Source organism: Gobio gobio (assembly GCF_949357685.1).
Source record: "Gobio gobio genome assembly, chromosome: 1".
NCBI classification, from domain to species: Eukaryota; Metazoa; Chordata; class Actinopteri; order Cypriniformes; family Gobionidae; genus Gobio; species Gobio gobio.
In genome coordinates, this window is record NC_137097.1 from 67,373,162 (window position 1) to 67,389,110 (window position 15,949).

Below are 15,949 nucleotides of genomic sequence, written 5' to 3' on the forward strand. Positions count from 1 at the left end.
TGAAGGGCAAAATGAGCCGTATAGACCAAAAGCACAATTTGTACCAGACTGTAAACATGTTTTATTCTGCTGTAAAGTTGGCCATTTTAACATGGGGCTCAATGAGATTCTGCTCCCTTCTGGATCCTGTCCCTAGCGGCCAGTCGATGAATTGCAGTTTGAGGCACTTCCGTATTGGCTTCAAGAGAAACTGCGGGAGGTTGCCGCTTGGTTCAAACACAACAACAATTTTAGACTTTATTCGGCAGTTTATTTACTTTATGTCATATTCGGCTGCACGTAAACGAGCATTTCAATTAACTCTCCGAAAGAATAAAAAGCTGCTGAACCAGAGCCAGCTGTGGAGGGTTACTCACCAGATTTGGCACGCTGGAAGCACCCTTCAGGGTGGGCTGAAGGCTGTTGGGAAGAGCTGCCTTGTTCTGGATCTGAGCGTTTAATCCAGCGCTGGACATCTGGACCGAACCCTGTGCATACTGCTGCCCGAATGGGCCATTAGCAGTTGCAAGACCCATCTATGGAGGGGAGAAAAAAAAAAGAAAAGAGCTTCAGCATCAATAAACCTCACTAGTTCTCCAGCACTCCACCCAATGTTCAAGAAATGGAGCAAATGTGGCCCAAAACAACTTCCACTGTAGTGTTTCAGTTTAAATTCAGAGGGAGCAGTCAAGGCGTTCTGCAGGCACAAGGTTCATCTCTGTGCCAGTGTAGCGTAGACGCTTTCGAGCCAAACAGTCATAGGTCAAAGAGTGTACTAAAAGATACTGTCATCAGCTGCTCAGTGACATGCGTCTGCTCACATACGAGTAGTGGATACAGTCTTGCCTTTCGGTCTAGCAGACCTTGGGAACAAACGCACGCCTGCTCTTCATAAAAACACCAAATTAAAGATGCATTGTCTTTAATTATACACAATATATAGAATTTATACACTACCATTAAAAGGTTTGGGGTCAGTAATGTTAAATACAGTATAAACAGTACTATTGAGAAATATTACAATTTTAAATAACTTTTATATTGTAATATATTTTAAAGTGTAATTTATTCCTGTGATGTATTTTCAGCATCATTACTCCTTCATCATTTTTCCTTCAGAAATCATTCTGATATGATGATTTGATGCTCAAGAAATTGTGATTATTATGATTTTATGATTATTATCAGTGTTGAAAACAGTTGTGCTGCTTCATATTTTTGTGGAAACCATGATTTTGTTTCAGGATTCTTTTATGAATAGAAAGTTCAAAAGAACAGCATTTATTTAAAATATGAATCTTTTGTAAATCATATTTTTTTTTACTGTCAATATCGACCAATTTAATACATCATTGCTGAATAAAATGATTCATTTCTATAAAAAAGGTAACTGATCCCAAAACTTTGAACAGTAGTGTAATATTTTGCAGTTGCAATATTCAATTCAATTCAAATTTATTTGTATAGCGCTGAGCTTTGCCTAACTGCTGCGCGGTTCTTCTTTGCTGCGAAGAAGAAAATGAAAACGTGTTAGCAGTATGTCCGCTGTTTAGCAGTATATCGTCTCTGTGTGGATGGCGCGCGGATGCCCGCGCGCGCACACAAACACGCTTGACACTCGCTCGCTGTCTTTGTAGTCTCTGCCTTGTGTCACTATCAAGCGGCAATCTCCCCCAGTTTCTCTACATCCATTTTTTTTTTTTTTACAGTCTATGGTCACTATATGAGGACACTAACGCATAAACCGTCACTTCATGAGGATTTACCGTTTCATTTGAGAAAACAGTCATATCATGAACACAGACACTCAAAAGGTGTTCAAGCCAACCCTTCAAAATAAAAGTTTGGTTTAACATGAAGAAATTGACAGAATATATTAGGCTACTGATGTACAGTAGATTTAGCTATGTCTCTATGTAATAATAATAATAATAATACGCCTGTACTAATAATAAAAATTATGCCTAGATGGTTGTAAAGAGATTATTTTCTGATTAATATATAATTATTTATATTCCTACATTTATTTGTTGCACTTTTTTTATACAGTTATATTGTAAAACTAAAATACCTTTTCCAGTTTGCAGTGTTAGATTTGTGGCTACATTTGAAGTTCTTTTTCGCTTAAGAAAAATAAATAATATTACTGTCAAATGCATGTCAGATAATACAAAAAAAATTGATAAATACAGTAGTATGTATTTGTTCATGTTTTATTAAGGGATAAGTCTGAAGCACACCATAAAATAATTCTAGCAATTCATACAGGGCTAGTAGTAAATACAGCTGTATATACAGACACACACCCAGGTATCGGATCAGTACTTGGTATTGGCCGATACCCTGAGCCCAGGTATCGGAATTGGTATCGGGAAGGGAAAAAGGGTATCGAACATCTCTAGTCATTACTCACCCTCATGTCGTTCCAAACCCGTAAGTATATATCGGTCTCCTTGAATATTAAAAAACTCTGAGACTAGGGCTGGGCACCGAACGGCGATACTTTTATGGTATCGAACGGAAAACTCTGATACTATGGAGTATCGAAAAATTATTTATCTTTCGGTGCCAAATTTCAGTTCCAAAAGCCAAGCGGCTTTTATACACTTATAAAAGTGGATGCCGAGTCAGCAAAGTGCAACATATGCAATAAGTATTGCAACCAATGGCGCAAAAGGAAAACTTTCTGTGAGACGCAAGTTAAGTTCACAAACAGCGCGAGTGAATCACTGCATGCGCGCGCTCTCTCCCTTTCATAATGCTCATATGGCTTTACATTAGCGCATCGCATCTGCACTAAAATCGAGCTGCACAGTTGACACAGGATTTGCCACTTGCACAATCGAGGCAGTGTCGCATCGTCACTAAAGTTTATCATTTGCATTTATTTTTAAGTCTTGCCAGTGTTCAAACTGCACACACACACACAGGCCATCTCACAAAAAGCTTGCGAGTACAAATTGCGCTACAAATGTACGTACTAAATTACCATCTTGATGAGTATACACGTAAACCCCGACTCACGAGTGAATGTTTGTGCAACTGCATGTAAACTATCCGTGTTCGCTCTTAAAGTGACAGCTGTCGAATAAACTGCTGCGGTCTCTGAGTTTCTCTTTGTCTTGTGTTGTTTGATGAACCTTTATGACACTCACTGCTCTTGAATGACTAACTTTTGCAACCTTAAGCGTAAGGATTCATCTAATTTATTCAGGGAAGACCAATATTAATTTACATTTGATTGCTTATTAAATGTCTTTAGTATTTCTTACCTCAATACTAATGTTAGACCTACCTGAAAATTTGTCTTTAAAAACAAAAATGCACTGCATGATCAAATATTTAGGTGAGAATTATATACATTTATATGACAAGAGTCGCCTAAGGGGAGGATTCCCCCATTGTCAGAAATAAAATTCAGACCCTGAATGAATGTCTGTAAAATTCCCAATAAATAATTCTACACGATAAAAAGAAGGCTTCAAATAGATCGGTATCGGCAGATACTGCTTCCTGTGATCGGCTCCAAAAAACCTGATCGGAGCACCCTTACAAAAAGCACAACCAGTTGTATTAATAATGTTACCCTGAGTGAGAAGTGTGACCAGAATTTGTTTGAATTAATGTGAAAAATAAAAGTTTTGTTTAATGTATTTTTGTTGATGTTGAAATGGATTTTAAAACATATTGTATCGGAAAAAGTATCGCTAGGAACCGGTATCGAAACTGAGGTATCAAAATTGGCACTGGATCGAAAGATTTTGAACAATACCCAGCCCTACCCGTAAGACAAATGTTTATAAAGTGATCATAAAACTAATCCTTCTGAAGAGACTCGATCACTTCATTTGATGAACAGAATTTAATTTACATTTAAACATCGATCAGCGAACATAATCAGAAGCTCAACCCCGAATCGGTTTGAATCTCAAATGTGCTGTGTAACACAAGAATGAACCTCATTGGTTCTTGCTGAAGCTCCAACGTGCAGCGTAACGAGAATGAACCTCATTGGTTCTTGCTGAAGCTCAAACGTGCAGCGTAACACAAGAATGAACCTCATTGGTTCTTGAGGAAGCTCAAACGTGCAGCGTAACACAAGAATGAACCTCATTGGTTCTTGCTGAAGCTCAAACGTGCAGCGTAACACGAGAATGCACCTCATTGGTTCTTGAGGAAGCTCAAAAGTGCAGCGTAACACAAGAATGAACCTCATTGGTTCTTGAGGAAGCTCAAACGTGCAGCGTAACACGAGAATGAACCTCATTGGTTCTTGCTGAAGCTCAAACGTGCAGCGTAACACGAGAATGAACCTCATTGGTTCTTGCTGAAGCTCAAACGTGCAGCGTAACACAAGAATGAACCTCATTGGTTCTTGCTGAAGCTCAAACGTGCAGCGTAACACGAGAATGCACCTCATTGGTTCTTGAGGAAGCTCAAAAGTGCAGCGTAACACAAGAATGAACCTCATTGGTTCTTGAGGAAGCTCAAACGTGCAGCGTAACACGAGAATGAACCTCATTGGTTCTTGCTGAAGCTCAAACGTGCAGCGTAACACGAGAATGAACCTCATTGGTTCTTGCTGAAGCTCAAACGTGCAGCGTAACACAAGAATGAACCTCATTGGTTCTTGCTGAAGCTCAAACGTGCTGCGTAACACAAGAATGAACCTCATTGGTTCTTGCTGAAGCTCAAACGTGCAGCGTAACACAAGAATGAACCTCATTGGTTCTTGCTGAAGCTCAAACGTGCTGCGTAACACAAGAATGAACCTCATTGGTTCTTGCTGAAGCTCAAACGTGCAGCGTAACACGAGAATGAACCTCATTGGTTCTTGAGGAAGCTCAAACGTGCAGCGTAACACGAGAATGAACCTCATTGGTTCTTGCTGAAGCTCCAACGTGCAGCGTAACACGAGAATGAACCTCATTGGTTCTTGCTGAAGCTCAAACATGCTGCGCAACACAAGAATGAACCTCATTGGTTCTTGCTGAAGCTCAAACGTGCAGCGTAACACAAGAATGAACCTCATTGGTTCTTGCTGAAGCTCAAACATGCTGCGCAACACAAGAATGAACCTCATTGGTTCTTGCTGAAGCTCAAACGTGCAGCGTAACACAAGAATGAACCTCATTGGTTCTTGCTGAAGCTCAAACGTGCAGCGTAACACGAGAATGAACCTCATTGGTTCTTGCTGAAGCTCAAACGTGCAGCGTAACAAGAATGAACCTCATTGGTTCTTGCTGAAGCTCAAACATGCTGCGCAACACAAGAATGAACCTCATTGGTTCTTGCTGAAGCTCAAACGTGCAGCGTAACACAAGAATGAACCTCATTGGTTCTTGCTGAAGCTCAAACGTGCAGCGTAACACGAGAATGAACCTCATTGGTTCTTGCTGAAGCTCAAACGTGCAGCGTAACACAAGAATGAACCTCATTGGTTCTTGCTGAAGCTCAAACGTGCAGCGTAACACGAGAATGAACCTCATTGGTTCTTGCTGAAGCTCAAACGTGCAGCGTAACACGAGAATGAACCTCATTGGTTCTTGCTGAAGCTCAAACGTGCAGCGTAACAAGAATGAACCTCATTGGTTCTTGCTGAAGCTCAAACGTGCAGCGTAACACAAGAATGAACCTCATTGGTTCTTGCTGAAGCTCAAACGTGCAGCGTAACACGAGAATGCACCTCATTGGTTCTTGCTGAAGCTCAAACGTGCTGCGCAACACAAGAATGAACCTCATTGGTTCTTGAGAACCTCAAACGTGCAGCGTAACACGAGAATGAACCTCATTGGTTCTTGCTGAAGCTCAAACGTGCAGCGTAACACGAGAATGCACCTCATTGGTTCTTGCTGAAGCTCAAACGTGCTGCGTAACACGAGAATGAACCTCATTGGTTCTTGAGAACCTCAAACGTGCAGCGTAACACGAGAATGAACCTCATTGGTTCTTGCTGAAGCTCAAACGTGCAGCGTAACACGAGAATGCACCTCATTGGTTCTTGCTGAAGCTCAAACGTGCTGCGTAACACGAGAATGAACCTCATTGGTTCTTGAGAACCTCAAACGTGCTGCGTAACACAAGAATGAACCTCATTGGACTCGCACAGTTTTAAAGATTACTGGGAAAGTATTCACTGATGAAGGCTGATTGTCGAAAACCTCTGAATAATCCATATGTGCTTTATTGCAAAAAAATATATAAATTGTATGAAGACACAAGTGAGTGCAGGTCTTTTGTTTTTCATTTGGATGCATGCATAGGGTGAATTGTCTTCTCATAGCCAACTTTAACTGCCATTAGCCATCATTTACTGCCAAAACATGAGCTGTGCATGTAGATGAACATCTGTATTAGAAGCGGAGTTATTTACACCACTTCTCACAGCACGGTTCTGCAGCAGAGCGTCGGATCGGAGCTCCTCCAGCGGCATGTGTACACCAGCCCATCCCCCACCATCACTAATGCAGGCCTGCAGCCATTAGCGCCGCACACGCCACAGCTGAACGTGCCACAGCGAGGAACTCCCTGTCCTGAGCAATACACATCTCTGCTGTCGCTCTCTCTCTCTCTCTCTCTCTCTCTCTCTCGCTCTCTCTCTCTCTCTCTCTCTCTCTCTCTCTCTCTCTCTCTCTCTCTCTCTCTCTCTCTCTCGCTCTCTCTCTCTCTCTCTCTCTCTCTCTCTCTCTCTCTCTCTCTCTCTCCAACACGCACAGTGATGCCATTAAAATAGCAAACCATAAATCCTCTCCTCCACATTAATCTAGCTTTTCTAACTAGCCGCAACTACAAGCTGCAATTTTATTGTTCATTTGGCTTTTTTTATTTTTTGCTTTTTCAGATCCACACAAAATTGAAATCTCATTGAGCCAAAAACTCATTCCCTCTGTTGTCATTTTAAAAATGTACTAAGTTCTGATTGGCCGTCATTTTAAATTTTGAGGGAGAACAGAAAAATTAAAAATATTTATTTGACACCAAAATATTACAGATGAATAACCAGAATTTGTATTTTATTATTTTTATTAATATAATCGTTGCAAATAAATACACATTTTATAATTAAGTTTCGATAATATTCTTTAGGGATGCACCGAAATAAAAATTCTTGGCCGAAGGCAAATAATAATAAAACACTTGGCCGAAGCCGAAATCCGAACATGGTTTATCGATTTTTTTATTATTTATTTTGCCTTTTTTTCACCATTGCATAAATTAAATAGAAAAATTAATTTTTTTTACTATTTTGTCTTGATTTTTTTAAAGAGAAATAAATTACACAAAGATTTAAAAATATGTATTTAACACTTACATTTTTTTTAGCATTCAAACAGACATTATACACAAAAAACACTATATAACTTAAAATAAAATTTAAATGTAAAAACAATTTATAAATAAAAATCGAATTATTCTTGTTGAATCACTCTTATTCTTCTATTATCTTTGGCCTATTATGCCTACAGGTATCATAATCAAATCACTGAGGGTGCTCTATTAAAGTGCAGATGTAGGCTAACGTGTACAGTGAGACATTTAAGATTATTCACAATTTCACAAATATTTTGCAACAAATAGTTTTCTATTAGTCTGCCTTTACATTGCTTTCATGCGTTACTCGTCACTTCCGAAACTTTGCAGTGTGCAATTGGCCATTACTCCTTTTTGCAACATGAAGAACAATAGTTTTATTCAATGGATTATATAGACTGCAGACTCGACAGCGTGCCAAGACCGCTCCATTAACAATCACTAAACGCCGTCGCTATATCAGTTCATCGCAATCTCAAAGTTCAACGAAGCTGCTAACAATGCACAATAAATATCTTACTTGCGCCAATTCGTGTCTACACTTTGTTTGTTCATGAGAGGTTTTGTGAGCCTGTCACATGTTGTAAATGGATACATTTGACACAAATATGCACTGGAGCATTTGCCAATATATTACTACAGTATCAACCGAGCTTGCTTACATTTGAGGGTGCTTAGACGGTGTCTGCAAACGGCCATTTTTGCGTCTATCTCGGACACTATAGCTTCCACACTTCTGACATGTTTGCTGCATTTAGAAGCGTGCGCGCCGCGGCCTCTCTCTCACATACGCTGTTTGCTATATTTGATTGCGTCATCAAAAACGTCATTGTTCGGTTAAATTTATTCTGTCTTTTCACTTATTCAACAATTTTGGTTGTCGAACATGCTCACAAACACTCAACTGACGATATGAAGTGAGTTAAAACGTGTTATTAAACATTGTATTTCGGTGAACAGGTTTATGAATGCTTCACATTTCTAGTTCGTGAAGATGTTTGACGCGTGTGGTTTTTTCAAACGCACGTTATAAGCAATTTAAACTCGCAGTCTTTCAGATGGCATTTATTAATTTCATTAAAATCGCAGCCTTTGCGCTTTCATAATCGCACATACCCCAAATCACGATTGCGGTTTGATTAATCATGCAGCCCTAATCCCTAATATTCTTTACGTATATTGTGTGTTCCATCTCTGCATGATCGTTAGCTTGACATGTTCACCGGCAGCCGATTAATGACCGTTGCGATCAAATTTTAGATTTTGCGCACAATCCTGCAGTGTGACGACTTCTACGACGACCGTCAAATTATCTTCGTTTTTCAAGACAAACTATGACCAAAATGAGCGCTAGAGATTTCTTAGCCACCATTTAATCCCGCGTGTAATGCAGCTCACTGTCACCGAACAAGTCTTTGATTGATGATAGAAAACTCTGGTCGAGTTTTCTTGCGTGCATCTGTTTTTAGCGCGCCTTTCATACAGTCTGACATTCAGTCAGACACAAACTTACAGTGTAACATGGCTTACAACGGGATCATGTTCATACAGTCTGACAAGGAACAATCGTAAAGGACTATTAAAAGTCGCACAGTGTGCACCCAGCTTAAAGCTACACTGTGTAACTTTTTTTGTTTATTCTTAGCTAAAAACACTTAGTTCTTTCAAAAATATATGTGCTCATTAATGTACATTTACTTCTTTCAAGTAATAAAGTATTCTCGTAAGTTTATAATATGCCATTGAAAATACATACGGGTGAGGGGTTCGAATGCGGGTCGCCATGTTGCCCCTCCATCTTGAAAGTACATTAGCCAAAGAGGGACATACCCATGAATTCAAGCTTTTAACAATGGCACCGTGTCGAATGTGGACGAGGTTGAACTGGAAGCCATGTTAATCTTGGACTAAATCGGCCACCGTAGGAGTTAAAAACGAAATCGGAATTGAGAAGAACAGAAACTAATATTCACTGGATGGTCATATACCTTTTAACCGCTAGATGGGGGAAAATATCACACAGTGTAGCTTTAAAATGAATAGCAAGAATTCACCACCCTGGGTCACATGACCATAAACGATACAATTGCTTCTTTGAAGTGACCATCGCATACCCTTCGCTAACGGAGTTGTGTAAGGGCCCTTTGTGAAGGGATTCAGGTGTCTTCGTGTAGAACGCCCCCACAAAGACCCTGTCCCAAATGGCACCATAAACACTTGCAGTCTTCCTACGAGTCTGCACTTTCACGGCTTAAAGGCCTGTGCACACGGGACTATTATTGCTCGCTCTTATCGAGACGTCTGTGTTCACACCCAAGCAATTTCCACTGGCGATGCGCCGAGTGAACGTGCAAATTCAGTAGATAGCGCTCCCGGTACACAAGGTGGTGCTGCGCCACTTTACGCTTCAGACACTTGCTTGACACACAGAAGAAGAAGAGAGACAGTATACCAAAACCATTCACACACTTTTTGCCAACTGGCAAGCAGCATTAGCAGCTCTTCATCTTCTTTGTCTACTTACTTCCTTTTCGTCGTATCAATGACCGTAGCAAGACCGTTTTGTGCTCGAGTGCCACCAAGTCATGTTTTACTGTAACTTCAGCAGCTACAGGCACGTGAACAAAAGCGCAGATCTCATTGGTCAGCCAATTTTTAAAAATTTGTAAAGGTTTTTTTTTTAAATACACTTTTACGCCTACCGTTTTGCGCGTCGGTGTGCACACTCACATTGGCGCCCCTTGTTTAGTCACAAGGCGTTAAACGTCAGCGATAAACACGCGCGAAAATCGTCCCGTTGTGAACAGGCCTTAATACCGCTTTGACTCTTGGGAAGAAGTCAAGGGCGCATATCGACTGCAAAGGGGGTGCTCATGAGCACACTTCTGAAACCTAAAAAGGACAAATGGGAGGCCCTATGGTCTCGTGGATTTCACGATCATACGTGCACACGGCGGCCATTGTAAGTCCACAAGTGCATATAAAGTGAGCCATTTGGGACTGGGCTAAATGGCGTTCCCTTCCCGAAGTGCCCTTCCAGAGTGTAAAAACACGTATGGAATTCGCCCAATGATTGGAGAAGTCCGGCATATTGTTTCACTGGAAGAGATTTTTTTTATATTAAAAATTAAACGCATGGATGAATCCCAATAAGATCAATTACATGCATTTAGAAATGAATAGGGTGAATATTTCATGCTGACTTTAACGCAGCAAGTCACGACATTACCGATTCTCATGTGTGTGTAAATAACATAAATCACTTCTACCTACTAACAGCCATACAAATATATCCACCGCAATAAAAACAGAACAGCAAAATCTCACATTTCATCCATCGCACAGTACATAATCATACCAACCCAGCCCTAACATTAATTACTTAGGCAATATTTTCATTTGATCAGACATTTTGTTATTAAACTGTTAACGATTAATTTGATTAGACATTCTTTTTGATGCTAAACCGGATTAATCCACAAAAACAGAACCTGGAAAAACCCAAATGAAAAAAGAATGAACATCTATAGGACACAAGGAAGAGCTCAGTACTGTAGCACAACACTGAACACAAGCCCTGACACTCTGATGTGGACTGATCTCACACACTTCACCTGCACTTGTGACTCTCATAATCTGTGTGCAATGCAAACACACGCCGCACTGCCGACAGCACATCTATTCACCTCTGAACAAACACAGCAGATATGGAAACTCATGAACAGTCTGGCAGCCCGTGTGAAGTTATTCACAAATTCCAATTCAATCGATTGACTGATTTCTGAATGTGAACCCAACACCTCAACAAGCGTTTGATGAGCGCTCACTTCACAGTGGGAGTAGCAGACGGGTTTCCGATTGGTTTCCTGTAAAACCACAACAGTCAGACACATGTGATAGCCACAACTACCTTTCTGTGCAGTCTTTTGTTTAAATGTCTGAAAAGCTCAAGCAGGCACAGATTAATGTTATACATTGAATAAGAAGCCTACTGAGGTAAACAGAGACATGGCCACAAACACTAGAGTTCAGTTCAGGATGGGAAAAAAATTAAACTTTGAAGTTGATGAACTTCAGTGTTAGTTCTAGTGTTGTCAAAAGTACCGACTTTGGTACTTTGGTAAAAAAAAATTGTGACAGTCGTAAACACCTCTGATTGGCCATTGCGCTCACGCACTCATTGAATATGTCTTTGATAGGGATGTCACGTTAACAAAATTCCAGCACTGGGTACCAATACCATTCAAAGTTTATGGTTCTCTGTACCAATTTTGGTACCACAGCCAAATCTGTTGGAATTATTTTACTATTTGATATAATAAATAATATAATATAATATAATGATATAATAAATTCAATGAGTTTACTATTTATAATGGTGATCAATATAAGTAAAACATTAATATAAACATTTGAAGCTTCGGAGTGTTATGAATCAGTGTATTGAATAATGATTCAGATCACGTGTCAAACCACCAAACTGCTGAAATCACATGACTTTGGCGCTCCGAACTGCTGATTTGATGCGCTCCGAAGCTTCATGAAGCAGTGTTTTGAAATCGGCCATCACTATATAAGTCGTTATTTGTGGCGCGCCAAAAATATTCTCGTTGCTTTATAATATTAATATTGAACCACTGTACTCACATGAACTTATTTAAATATGTTTTTAGTACATTAATGGATCTTGAAAGAGGAAATGTCATTGCTGGCTATGCAGGCCTCACTGAGCCATCGGATTTCAACAGAAATATCTTAATTTGTGTTCTGAAAATGAACCTTGTGGTTGTGTCTTACGTGAGGGTGAGTAATAAATGACATTATTTTCATTTTTGGGTGAACTAACCCTTTAATGCACACTTCGTCTATGGAGATGGTCTACATGTGAAAAAATCACATGAACAGCAGAGCGTGGATGATTGTTGACCAACAGCCAATTGGACAATACAAAATGTGGGGGAAAAAAACCCCCACTAAAATATACCCTGGCTAGGGGTGGGCGATATACTGTAGTCACAATTAACCAGTAGAAAGGTTCCAACTGGTAGACTGTCGGCTCTATGACGGTTACTCTCACGATAACACTCACTCACGTTTGCATGCTTTTTTAAGTATTACAGTTTAAAAATATGTGGATTTTAAACTGTTGAAGGACAATTAACAGGCTAAAGACGACTCATTTCATTATATGTTCACACTCTCTGAGAGACTGTTTCAAAGCGGCTGCTCAACTGAACGGAGTGCTTTTTGCCGCCTAATTGGGCTTGAACGGTTAAATACACACACCACCTATGTGTCAAGTTGAGAAAGAACTGAAAAAAAATAGAGAAAGAACAACGCACGAGTATAATGGATCCGTGCAGTTGTTCTTAAAGTGACAGCATCCGTCATTATTAATGCTAATCAAACAACAAAAAAGAAAATCTCACTGCTATTCACCTTTGTCATTTTAAAGGTCCCATGGCATGGCATTTTTCTATTATTTTATAGTGTTTCCTGAGGTGTACTTATATTGTTAGTATGATTTTTACATCATAAAATGTCATAATTTAGAAATAAAAGGCATTTTTTCTATACTGCTGTTTGCCCTGTGGCTGAATGCCCTGCTTCAAGAGGCGTGTCTGCTGTGAGTCTTCAGTAAAAACGCCCACTGTTGTGATTGGCTGACATCTTTGCATTTTAAATGAGCGGAGGGGGCGTGGTTTAACGAGGCACGAGCAGGCACGAGTCTGCCAGAGACGGATGGACCTGTGTTCACTTCTCATCAGTTCTCTCAGCATGTCTCAGTTCAGGGTGAACTGTTGTAGTTACTAGCATATACTTCAGGTTATTAGTCTATTTCTAGTCGGAGGGGCTGTCACTCATGTGGATCAGCGCTGACTCGAGACGCGAACCGTTTAGAACGATTCAGTCCGATTTGGTGAACTGGTTCGGTTCACTAAAAAGAACCGATTCAAAAGAATGATTTGTTCGCGAACCGGACATCACGGAGACGGAGCGATTGCTAGCAAAGTTATTTATAGTAACTACTGAGTTATGAGAGCGCTGTCTGTCAGCGCGAGTTTATTGTGTTTGTATCTGAGAGTTCTGAATAAACACGAGTCCGTCTTCATCATTATTCTACCAACTTTGTAACACATGCAATGTACCATTACAGCGAGATGAACGAGTTAGTAAGTGTTGAGTATTGCATTTCTAGATATGTTCCAATCATATGAAAAGCGTCAGTGACGCGCATTGAGTAACGTTACACAGCGCAAACAAAGACACAACAGCTGTAATCGAATGTAATCCAGTTTATTGTGGGGAAAGCTGGCTAGCCTAGCCCAGATACCCTCACGCTTACCCTCCTTCTGCTTAATCTAACGCCGCGTTTGGTGCCTCCGCTGTGGGCCAGATGCAGTACTGGGGGTCGGGGATGTTGAAGGCCGAGCTTCGGCGTGTGTGAGGTTTATTTCTACAGATGTGACTCTGCTGGTGTTGAGCAGAAAAGACTGTATGCACATTTTAGAACAGATAGACGCGACGAGGACGTACAAAAACACTGACTCACAAGATAGAAAACACCGTTCTGTCAGGAGAGAAGCCGCAGCGTGTGCACGAATAATAAATAATTAGCTACACATAAGAAATTAATGATCACAGATCAGAAGGAACTGAAGAAAGACTTCCGTTTTCATTTGTACATCCAAACACTGAGAAACTGCAGCATTCACTCGTTCACAAGCTGTGATCTCTGGAGCGTTTGCATGGGCGTGACAGATTCTCTGGGTGGAGGAAAGGGAGGTAACCGTTCCTGTGTGGACGTTAAACTAGGAGACTTCAGGATTGGCTAGTCTGGCCTGTCATGTTCTCAAAGGCAGAGAGAGACAGCCAGAACTCGGTTTTACACCGAGCAACATTTCTATCCACTTGGGGACAATATTCAGGCTAGGGGAACTCATATTAATGTTGAAATACCTCATAAAATGAAAATTTCATGCCATGGGACCTTTAAGAATAAACGTAGATTTAATTTACACATTAGAAACATTACATTGTTTTTTTTTTACACATTTGATTACGTTATACTTTTTATGTAGTATTTCTAGTGCTTGAAGTTTTTCAGGTAGGTCTATTTCATTTGTGTTTTCTTTGCCCTTTCTTTGTCACCGTTTATTTGACTTTAGTAAGCATGAGTTTTTTTTAACCTAGGATTTTTTTTTTAATGGTGATATGAAATTTCAGTGGATTAAAAAAAAAAAATGCTGATATCATAAAAACCTTATTTAAAAGCCAAAATAACTATACTGTGATGTATATCGTTATTGTGAAATAAAATTACTCATATCGCGATTTTGGTCATATCGCCCACCACTAACCATGGCTGGAGCCAATTTCCCAACCAGTCCACTTAAACATGACCAATCCAACACAGATGACAACTACGATAATTAAGAACCATTGCAATATGAACAAAAACAATGGCAACATCAATCATCTATTGCACGTTTCAGACGGTTTCAAAATTACCACAGCAAAAATATACATCTAATTTCTATTAACTACCTTTATTTAGACATACATCTCTATTATGCGTAGGAACTGTCCGTTGTAAACAGCATGCCACAAATGCTGTCCATATACCTCAAGTTGAGCATAACCCAGAATTTCTTTTCATTTTAAAGGCTTGAATTTTGAAAACTGATAACGAATATGAGAAAACCACCAACCAAGTTATCATACGACAAGCAGAAAACCTTCCTACATGATACTTAAATTCAAGCAACAAAAATAGCACTCTACCATTTGAAGTGGAAATTATAGGTCGAAACTGAAACTACACGAATACGAAGCTGGTCGAAACCGAAACAATTAATTTATATGGATTTGTGTTAGCTTGTTATATCATTCAAACCCAACTACGCAGAATTAGAATGCAAGGGCTGAAAAAATAGCAATGTTGACATACCTTGTTCATGTTTCCCGATTGCTGGGGATTCATGGCATTGTGTGCCCCCATCTGTGGTGCACCCTGGGTAAGCGTCTCCGCCAATACGCTGCCAGAAACCCCCGGGCCGGCGCCTGCTCCCACTGGTCCTCCCTGCATGCCCTGACCCTGGTATTGCATCCCTGGAGCTGCCCTGCCTCTTCCGGCCTGCCCCATCACGCCATTCATCATCTGCCCCTGCTGAGCCATGTTCTGCCCCATGAGTCCATGAGCCTGGTTGTTATTGTTCAGCATGGCCGGGTTGAAACCCGCATTGAGGCTCATACCCGGACTATTGTTGCCCTGACCGGTAGGGGTGCCAACCTGCTTCTGAGGTTGGGTCTGGTGACCGGGTGAGCCCTGGCCCATGGGACTCTTCCCCAAGGCACCCAGTTGGCCACCCATTCCAGGCTGAGGGCTGAGGTTTCCACCCAGACCAGAGCCGCTCCCTGCCTGCAGGAGCTGAGACAGCTGCTTGTGCTTGGCAGCAGCATCCGGGACGGTGCCCCCCATCCTGCCTCCCACCCCTCCATCTCCATTAGAGGGCATGGACATCAGCCCCAGGTCTCCGTTGGGTATCAGCTCATCTGGAAGATCGTTTTCCAAGTCAAACAAGGACACGAAGTCTAGAAAAAGAGGAACGGTAGTCATCATCAGTAAACCGATATTTCAGTTTGGTCAATTCAACTG

General features: G+C 40.7%; 1 protein-coding gene across 3 annotated transcripts in view; it reads right to left on the reverse strand.

The window, feature by feature from the left end:
- Positions 1 to 15,949, reverse strand: part of crebbpb (CREB binding lysine acetyltransferase b) — a 90,123-nt gene that overhangs the window by 40,053 nt on the left and 34,121 nt on the right. For all 3 annotated transcript variants that reach the window (XM_079828581.1, XM_079828582.1, XM_079828580.1), the window contains exons 2-3: positions 15,242 to 15,885; positions 357 to 515 (exon numbers count right to left, since the gene is read on the reverse strand). In XM_079828581.1, coding sequence (XP_079684707.1) covers positions 357 to 515; positions 15,242 to 15,885 — 803 coding nt within the window. The remainder of the gene's footprint in view (positions 1 to 356; positions 516 to 15,241; positions 15,886 to 15,949) is intronic.